The 10607-nt window shown below is 44.7% G+C and overlaps 1 protein-coding gene across 1 annotated transcript; it reads right to left on the bottom strand.

The window, feature by feature from the left end:
- Window positions 1–2289: 2289 nt before the first annotated feature.
- Window positions 2290–7360, bottom strand: NDUFB8 (NADH:ubiquinone oxidoreductase subunit B8). The gene is made up of 5 exons (XM_030568471.1): window positions 7261–7360; window positions 6418–6544; window positions 5043–5142; window positions 2950–3105; window positions 2290–2514 (listed from the first exon to the last, which is right to left on the bottom strand). Exons 1-5 carry the CDS (start codon window positions 7355–7357, stop codon window positions 2422–2424), a joined length of 573 nt encoding a protein of 190 aa, XP_030424331.1. The 5' UTR covers window positions 7358–7360; the 3' UTR covers window positions 2290–2421.
- Window positions 7361–10607: the final 3247 nt, after the last annotated feature.

The following is a 10607-nucleotide window of genomic DNA, read 5'->3' as shown; positions in this document are numbered from 1 at the left end:
TGCAGCCCAGTCAGCACATAGCTACGGCCCCTGTGACATCCTCTGAGCTATCTAGTTTTGGATGTGGCCCGCAAAACACAGTGTAGGCCACATAAATAGGTTCAGAACCACTGATCCAGCCCAGTATCCTGTCTTCCAACAGTAATGAGTGCCAGATGCTTCAGAGTGAATGAACAGAGCAGAGCAATTATTGAGCGATCCATTCCATCACCCACTCCCAGCTTCTAATGGTCAGAGGTTTATGGACACCTGGAACATAAGAATGTGTCCCTGACCATCTTGGCTAATAGCCATTGACTGACTTATCCTCTATGAACTTATCTACTACTTTTTTGAACTTAGATATAGTTTTGGCCTTCATAACATCCCCTGACAACAAGTTCCACAGGTTGATTGTATGTTGGATGAAGAAGTACTTCCTTATATTTGTTTTAAACCTGCTGCCTATTAATTTTATTGGGCGAGTCCAGGTTCTTGCATTATGCAAAGGGGTAAAAACACTTCCTTAATCACTTTCTCCCCACCAGTCATTTCACAGACCTCTGTCATATCCCTCTGTTATCTCTTTTCTAAGATGAACAGTCCCAGTCTTTTTAATCTCTCTTCATATGGAAGCTGTTCCATACCCCTAACCATTTTTGTTCTTCTCTGTATGTTTTCCAATTCCAATATATCTTTCTTGAGATGGGGTGACCAGAACTGTATGCAGTATTGAAGGTGTACGTATACCAATTTATATAATAGCACTACATTTTCTGTCTTATCTATCCCTTTCCTAATGAAGCCTAACTTTGTTAGCTTTTTTTGTCTGCCGCTGCACCTTGAACAGATGTTTTCAGAAACCTATTCACAATGACTCCAAGATCTCTTTCTTGAGTGGTAACAGCTAATTTAAACTCCATTATTTTGTGTGTATAATTGGGATTGTATTTTCCAGTGTGCATTACTTTGCATTTATCAATGTTCAATTTCATCTGCCATTTTGTTACCTAGTTTAGGGAGATCCCTGTCTTTGCAGTCTGCTCTGGACTTAACTATTTTGAGTAATTTTGTATAGTCTGAAAACTTTGTCACCTCACTGTTTCACCCCTTTTCCAGATCATCTATGAATATGTTTTGAGCAGCACAGGTCCCAGTACAGATCCTTGGGAGAACTCCTCTATTTACCTCTCTCCACTGTGAAAACTGACCATTTATTCTTCCCTTTGTTCCCTATTTTTTAACCAGTTACTGATCCAGGACAGGACGTTCCCTCTTATCCCCTAATTGATTAGTTTGCTTAACAGCATTTGGTGTGGGACCTTGTCAAAAGCTTATTGAAAGTCCAAGTACTCTAAATCAACTGGATCACCCTTGTCTATGTGCTTGTAGACACCCTTAAAGAATTCTAATAGATTGGTGAGGCATGATTTCCCTTTTCAAATGCTATGTTGACTATTCCCACACATATCGTATTCATCTGTGTCTGATAGTTCTGTTCTTTACTATAGTTTCAAACACCCGCTGAACACTTACCACAGCTTGGAGGTCTAAGAACTTTAGAAAATGCTTTTCTTTACTTCCAGGCAAAAGGCAACACACTGAAATTATTTAAGGAAAGTGAAATACAATGCTACTACATACACTCCTTAAAACTTTCTAGAACACTGGGGAATAACTGAGTTCAGAAGACCAACCATGCCCTCAACAGCCAAGATCAATAAGACACAGCAATAGGTCACTCCTACACTAAAGTAGCAGACTGCGGTAAGCAGCAGTACTGCTCAAAATGGGTATAAAAATAAAGGGAGATTTTGCCCCGTGTGAGGGATAGAAGGTTTATCTAGTGAGGTGTATCGCTTCAAAGGCTAGGTTCTTCTGTGGTCTTAATCCACCAGTACATAAGGCAACTCAAACTTTTATTGTGGTTGCTGCTGAGGAGGGCTGAGAGAGAAGAGCCAACCCAACGAGGAAGTAAAATTATTCATAGTATAGATGGCATCATGGCAGAGTTGAATAACCCAAAGGAGTTGTGTCCATCTTTGAACATTTAATTGAATTCTGTTTTACTTTCTTCTCCTTCCAACAGCTGCAAAGATGATCTTGATAGCTGGCACTGGAATCAGACTTATCTAAAGAATTCCAGTGTCCATCTTACACACAGATACCTAAGGGTCAATACCTCCGGACTTCTTCCAGAAGCACCATCGTGTACACAAGGGAATTCGACCCCGCTCCGAGACAATGGTGGAGTCACTGTAACTTCACTGCCCACTTTATAGCCTCTTGAAAGAAAAGAAATCCACCACAAGATTTTTCACAATATATTTTATTATGAGTAAATGTCTAAGAGAACAAGTGATTAGTGCTTCCTGCAGTGAACACTCTGGAGGACCCCCAGTGTAAATATCCCAGAAGAAGAGCTACATTTCCATGCATCTTTCAGATTTCATAGTTCTTCACCTCTGGGGGCTCTTTGCTGGGATCGCCCCCTCGCTCCAGGTACAGGTTATTGTAAGGATACTGCTTCGGTCCCTGCAGAGGAACATAGTGTGAAGCAGCAAACTCAACACATTCAAACAGGCAACTTGGCAAACCTGCGGGCAAATACTTCACACTCACAGAGTGTTTTGTCTCTTTGATGCACCATGCAACCCTCACAGCCCCACTCTGAAGCAAATGTTCTCACACTATTACAGATGGGGACAGTGGGGCATTGAGACACCAAGGCCAACAGCCTGAAAAGTATTTTAGCATCTAATTCCTATTGACTTCTACAGGAGTTACATGCGTAAGTATCTCTGAGGACTTGGGCCTAAGTGACTTGTCCAAAGCCACACCAGTGGTGCAGCAGGGCCTTCGTAACCCCAAGATATTCAACCTCAATAGGACACTGCTCTGGGCATTGGGCAGTGGCATGCAGCAACTGTTCTTAGGAGATCTCTTCCCCCGCCCCACCTCATTACTTACCACAGGCATGTAGGATGGGTACATTTCTCCAAGCCAGAACATAAACAGCATGAAGCCAATAAAGAGTAAGAAGTGATTGCGCATGGTGTGCCACGGTACCACAGTGGGGGACGTGTCAACACGGGTCCGGAGAAACATGTCAAAGTGCCAGTGCATCTAAACAATACAGGGAGAGGCTCGGTTATAGTATTCCAATAGCACTCTACAATTCTCTGGCTCTTCATCCAAGAAACTTTATGCAGTTTGCAAACATCAGAAATCACAATGCTACCAGAAGGAAAATTTTACCCTCATTTTACAGATGGGGATACAGTCACAGAGAAACTACGTGACTTGTCCAATCAGGGTGAGTTGATGGTGGTCAAGGACAGAACTCAGGAGCCCCGAGTTCCAGCTTTCTGCTCAAACAATTAGACAATATTACTTCATTTTTCAAAAAATATCATGAACCCACATTTATCCACCCACAGCAACTTCAACTGTGTCTCAAAATGTCTTTTGTTCTCATGGTACTTCACAAACAGGCACAGCAGGAATTGGCTCAATGGTTTGTGGGGAGCTCCTGGCACATGAGGACCCCACAGATGTATATTGCTGAGTGCTGTTAGAACAGCAAAAAAGTCTCAAGTGATTTCCTGCTACTTTAGATCAGGTTCCTTATCTACATAATGCACCAGGCACCAACAGATTAAGTTATCCTATGACCTCCACAGGTTGAATACAATTGCTTGAACAGATACACATTTAAGCTTCTCATTCAAGAGGGTCTTTCACCCTAGAAGCTAAAAGTCAAGCATCTTAAAACATGAGCGGCTAAGCAGAACACATAACCAGAATGCAGACAACTCAATGTTTCTGATCACATACTGCCTTCACTTTCCTAGTTCATTACTTCAGATGGTGGCTGATGGTGGGCCTGACTGCACAGCTGTCTGATCTAATACCAGGGGAGCCAGACTCTCACCATTACAAACAAAACCATCTCTTATAAGTAAAGAGGGCAGTTTTTACTCTTTCCAACACTTCTCACTGAAAACACTTGTGCTCCACTGTGACCAAGAGACAGTATGTGCAACGGGAAATTACCACAACCCCAAATCACCCCAGGGACAGCAAATATCAATACAAAGCATTCTCAGCATTAGAGAGAGCTAAAGCACATAGGTGTCTTGAATCACTGCAACACTTCTCATGCACCATTGCTTTTAAAAGCTCAATAGCCAAGCTGACAATTCCCAAGCCTTTCTATACTGAACCTATGATCCTTGATACATGAGAGAATGTACTGAGAGAGATTAGATAACTACTCAACGTAAATTCAAGTCACAGCATTGCTACAGGGCAAAAACATTGCCTTGAGTTACTTTTAGTCATCCTTCCACTATAATCAATTTTTTCAACCAAGCATTTTGAAATCCCCAGTACACACACAAAAGCTTGTTTCCCCTCTAGTTCTATTGCTTAAGGACAGCTCATGTCATCAACCAAGTGAAATAATTATGGTTCAGTTTCAACCACCTACAGAAACCCCACATTCTCTTACCAGCAAGAGTTACTAATCATTGGGAGTTGGCTCTTCTTAAGTCTCCTTTTCTAGTGTCAGAAAGGAAGTTTCAAGCAGTTTCTAGGGAAAAGGCCACCCAGCACCTATTCCATTGGAAAGCAACCCCAGAACCAGTGATAGAAGTGGCAGGACTCACTGGGCTGAAAGGGCATGAACTTCTGTGATCTAGCAGAAAGGATGGTTTAGTAATGCAGACATCAGATCTGAAGCAGTTAAGACTCTTCGATACATCCCAGTACGGTTGACTCAGCCTTTCACCTTACTATGGAAGATGCTAAGATACAGAGGCCCTCTCTCATCTGCATGGACGCTGAAAATCCTTTGACCTTGTTTGGGATTGATTGGGGGTGGGGGAAATGAGATGGCAGAATAGGGATTTACCCTGACTTTCTTAGCCTAAGATTTCCTTTCCAAACATTGGTGTGAGATGGTAAAGTATTACATAAATATTATTCTAGTTGAACATTAAAACTCAGTACGAACAGCACTAATTTAGCAAGTTAGAGGCAAAAAGATCCACCATCCCTACCGGCTCTCCCCAGTTTTGTCTCAGACTGGGGTAGTCCCACTGATACCAGGGGTCTCTCTCATGATGAGATCGGTCAGGAAGTTTGGGATAATCACCATACCTATTGGAAACATACAAATAAAATACAAATAAAAAAGAAATTATTTATATCCATTGTATGGTACAGCTCATTAGAAAAATCTATTAAAATGGAATAGCAGAGCAAGAAAATTATTAGCTGTAGTCGCTCTTGAACCTATAGTATTTTGTAAATACATTTAAAAAACATGTTAACTAACATGGCATTGCTTCCCTTCATACTGATGACTTTGCTTATATGGTGTATCCTCTTCCTCTGGTTTATGTATTTTATCTTTATACAAATTGCAAGTGCTACTGGAATATGCACAGCTTCTCCTCCTCTCTCCCTGTGATTATCTCAAGCCATCCCTCCCCACAGGATCCCTGAGGGGGCCATTTAGGATCTGGGGCAAAAATCTGTCAGGGATGGTACTTGGTCCTGCTAGTGAAGGCAGGGGGTTGGACTTGATGACCTTTCAAGGTCCCTTCCAGTTCTATGAGATAGGTATATCTCCATATATTATTTAACTTGCAAGGCATTTTGCAGTTGGATCACCATTAACACCATATTACAGGTATTTGTGTCCCCGTTGTCTCAGGCTACGTCTTCACTACCCGCCGTATCGGCGGGTAGCAATCGATTTCTCGGGGATCGATATATCGCGTCTCATCTAGATGCGATATATCGATCCCCAAACGAGCTCCTGTCGACTCCGGAACTCCACCTACGCGAACGACGGTAGCGGAGTCAACGGGGAGACACGGACGTTGATCCCGCGCCGTGAGGACGGTAGGTAACTCGATCTAAAATACTTCAACTTTAACTGCGCTATTCACGTAGCTGAAGTTGCGTATCTTAGATCCATTTCCCTCCTCAGTGTAGACCAGCCCATAGAAACCGAACACCTCACAAATGTTAATTTAGCCACACAAGACCCCTGTGAAGAAGGGACATATTATCCCCATTTCACAGCCAGGGAACAGTCTGTGGCAAAGCCAGATATTGAACCCAGATCTTCTGGATCCCAGTCCAGTGCCTATACAACCATCCTCCATCCCAACATTACTTTCTCCACCCTCCATAATCTGTTGCTCCAGTGACTTGTTTTTATTTAACCTTTTAGAGAACATTGCCTTTTTGGAGTGTTGACGGGTTCATGAAGTGTTTTAATAATGCAGCAGGGTACCTCAAGCACTTCAGTTGTAAGTGTTTTATATACTATTAAATAGATCCTCCCTGAAGCTTGGTACCAGCTGATACCTGCTCTTGCCTTTCTTCAAGGATCTAATGAGCTCAGTGCTTTATGTAGCTCACCCCATGCCATCATCCGGATATGGCTCATAGTCCTCCACCCTCATGTTGTATTTCTTTGCAGCAGCTGCCCTTTCCTCTGGGGTCTTGGGGTAAGGTCCAGGCATCAGGTGCTTGGGCAAGCCCGAAGCTGAAGGCAGAAAACACAAGTCAAAGCTGTTTGGGAGTCTCAGCACAACAGGGTATTTTCATGGAGCATGAGTCCATCAATGGCTATTAGCCAGGACTGGCAGGGATGGTGTCCCTAGCCTGTCTGCCAGAAGCTGGGAATGGGCAACAGGGAATGGATCACTTGGTGATTACCTGTTCAGTTCATTCCCACTGAAGCACCTGGCATTGGCCACTGTTGGAAGACGGGATACTGGGCTAGATGGACCTTTGGTCTGACCCAGTATGGCCATTCTTATGTTCAGGGCAGAGGCACAGCCAGTAGCAGCCAATGATGGTTGCACCCCAATACACAGTAGACAGTGAAAGGAGGGACTGCTTCACAGGATCACCCCCACGCCCAGGTTAGGGGGCAAATTACTTGCATTGGGGGCATCAGACACAAGCATCCAAGTCTCTGTACGGGGGCCGAGGGAGGGCAGCTCCTCCTCCTCACCTGATTTTGCAATTACTGAATCACCGACAAGTATCCAGAAATACACAAGAGATTGTTCCCACTAAAGGGCGCCCAGCCGCCTCCCCACCACGCCGTCTCCCCCAATTACCGATCACCCGCTCCCCCGGCGCACCCAAGAGCCCCGAGCCGCCCCCGCTCCACTGAGCCCGGCAACGCAGACACCCAAGGACACGTTTCCCCCAGGCCTGCCCCGCGTCGCAGAACGCCGCTCGCTCGCTGACCTGCTCGGGCCCCCAGCGGGGCTGCCCGGCCCCCCGCCGCCCGCAGCAGGGTCACCGCCCGCAGCCAGCGGGCACCGCGCACCCCCACCACCGCCATCAGCTCCCTCCGCCCGCACTGCGCAGGCGCTATAATGACGGCGGCCGGGCAGGGTCAATAGAGCGGAGGGGCGGACTCGGCGTGACGAGACGAGACGGGCCGGAGAGCGAAGGGGACGGGGAGTAGAGGGGTTTGGCAAGGGGGGTGAGAGGCATTTGGAGGGGCCGGAGGGTTAGAGGGGTTTACAAGGGTTGGGGAGGTGCGGGGAGGGGGATAAGAGGCAGGTGACAGGTTTGGAGAGGTGGGGGAGTTAGTTGGGTTTGGGAAGATCGGGGTCTCAGAGAGGTTTGGGGAGGGAAGTTGGAGGGGATGGGGGTTAACAGCGTTAGGATGGTGGGTCTAGGGTTTGGGAGACAGGATGGGTTAGGCATGTGGGAGATCAGGCGCCCAATGTAAGGGACGGGTTAGGTTAGAGAGGCTGTGGGGTGCGATGAGGCAGGAAACTCTGGTGATTTGAGGCAAGATGGGGATTTAGATGAGGGGTTAAAGAGGTGGAGGCCTCAGAGAGGGGATTAAAGAGGCCTGGGTGAACTGATGGTTCTTGGGATGCTGGCTGCACTGCAGCCCGTTCCTGCCCTGGGCTGTTCCTGGTTGGCAGGCATCTTGCAGCTCTGTCCCCCTAGCCTGGCAGTGATCCCTCTCCCTCTCCTTTTGCTCTTCTCCGGGAGCTGGAGCACTTCATTGTCCAGTTGCTCACCCAAATGGCACTCTACAAACCTAATCCTGTGTGGTATAGGGAATGGGCTATTTTATTGGCAGCTCTACAGAGCCAGAGAGCGAATCATACCAATGAAAGGCACCTGTTTCCAGGCAGGTCATATGGAAAACTAGACCAGCCCTAACCAGTGTGGTTACCTGGATTACTGCCAGTTTTGGGATAACTCTTCCACGATGCAAACTGCAAAAACCTTCCCTGCTTTCCTGGTACAGCCGTGTCCTGCAGCATTACAGGAGCGGCCATGCTTCCTTACCTTTCTTCTGTGTTCTCATTCCCTATCTCACATCGAAGGGCTGGTCCACACTATGGGGGGAAATCGATCTTAGATACGCAACTTCAGCTACGTGAATAACGTAGCTGAAGTCAAATATCTAAGATCGGATTACTCACCCGTCCTCACCGCGCGGGATCGATGTTTGCGGCTCTCCCTGTCGATTCCGCAACCCCGTTGGGGTTGATGGAGTTCCGGAATCGATATAAGTGCGCTCAGGGATCGACATATCGCGTCTAGATGAGACGCGATATATTGATCCCCGAGCAATCGATTTTAACCCGCAGATATGGCGGGTAGTCTGGACGTAGCCGAAGTTGCAATATTGTAAGATGCTTTCGCATTCCTCTAGTTGCACCAGCTCCTCAACATAGCATTACAGGAGCTTTCCTGTTTTCCCATTTCTCCTTTGCCATGCTCTCCAGCTCATACTTATCCAGCTGCTTTACAGGACTTCCCTTCCTTTCTCTTTCTTCCATCCCCTTGGTTCAGACCTGCAACTTGTCATTACAAGAGCTCACCCACCATTATCTTGTTAGGGAAGGGAAGCCAAGTACCTAGACAAAAATGTAATAATGTTATCAGTCTGATTTGGTAGCACTCCACACTCACTTTGCCCAGAGGTGACTATGTCAGGTACAATGCAGCCATGGATTGGGCCTGTGGTATTGATAAGAGCTTAGGCTTCAATCCGCAATGAATTGTGCATTGTTCAACACCCACTGATTCTGCTCACATGTTGCTGCTGGTCAGACCAGGCTTCTGGTTGGAATGGTTCACATGTGTAAGTCTTGGCAGGATCAGAGCCTTAGTCTGAAATGGGTTTGGGCAACACTGTCTTTTGGTTTTGATTTGTTCATGAGCTTCTCCCAAAAGTTCATAATTGTCTGTATCAGTGTTATCAGTTTATGCCAAAATTGCTTTCCTTTAATAGTGAATCTCACAAATGGGCAGAAATGCCTTAGACCCTAGTCTACACTACAAAGTTCTTCTGGAATAGCCCGTATCGATTTGGTGAGTGAAATAAGCTGTCCCAGCAAGAGCCCTTTTATGCCTGTATAAGTGCACATACACTAGGGCTTTTGCTGCACAGAAATATCACACACACACAAATCACACATCTAACTGACATTGCAATGCTGGCAAAGTGACTAGTATAAACCTGGCCTTAGATTCTCATTTGACAAGTATAGCAAAGGGAAGGAAATCAGGTGTCAACCCTTTTGTTTCTCAGGGGAAACCTGCCCATTCTGTCACTCAAGGACACAACATACACACTCTTGCAACTTGAGAGAATTTCATGTTCAGCTTCATCAAAAACTTACTCTCAAGAAGCAAAATCTCGCATCTAAAAATATTTTTTAATCAACTATTGTTATTATAATATTGACTTAAAAGCTGATACATGAAAAGGGCATGGATGTGATATTTCTCTCTGGATGTCATCATCTGAAATGTGTTAATGAGAATTTATTACAGATATTATCTTTCGAATACAGGGCAGCATCTTATGAAAAAATAGGATCAATACTAAATAAGATCAATTCTGCAGTTGGCTCCGTTATGCAAATTGCCTTTTCTGTATCAGTATCAACATTATTAAAGTTAATACAGGAATGTAATTGTCTTATCTTGGTAGAGCCAGGAAAATATGAACAGCTGAAACAGTATGTTAATTTACTGATGTTATTTTTCAAATGTAGGCCATATATTATTGTAGATAAGATCGATATTAACATTAACGGATTCTACAGTTTACTTCATTATGTAAACTCGGTGGTAGTTGAACTCATTTTCCTTCAGTTATTCACATCAGCCATAACGGGTAAATGTCTCTATAACGATCTACATTATAAACCTTTGCAGATCAAAACTTATCACAGATAATTTGTCATTAAACTCATTTGTTCTAATAACAACATTAATTATAAACCTACTAATTTAATGAAGACAGTGATAAACTGTATAGATGAATCTGAAATACAGTGCAAGTGTGTGGATGGGAGTGAGGAGGTTGAAATTTGAACCTATGTACATTTTTTTCAAAATGTCTTGTCTTGTTTAGATGTTGGTAGCTGAGCCCTGCCAAGTCCTTTGTAGTTAACAAACAAATATGCAGTGAAGTTACTAAGCCCTGGTCTACACTACAGGGTTAGGTCAAATTTAGCCGCTTTAGGTCGATTTTATAATGAATGCATCTACACAAGCAACTGTGTTCCATCAACCTAAAGGGCTCTTAAAATCAATTTCTGTACTCCTCC

The sequence above is a fragment of the Gopherus evgoodei genome, chromosome 7, assembly GCF_007399415.2.
Source record: "Gopherus evgoodei ecotype Sinaloan lineage chromosome 7, rGopEvg1_v1.p, whole genome shotgun sequence".
Lineage (NCBI taxonomy): Eukaryota > Metazoa > Chordata > Testudines > Testudinidae > Gopherus > Gopherus evgoodei.
The sequence above is the reverse complement of the archived record's forward strand: the minus strand, read 5'-3'. Positions and strand labels throughout refer to the sequence as shown.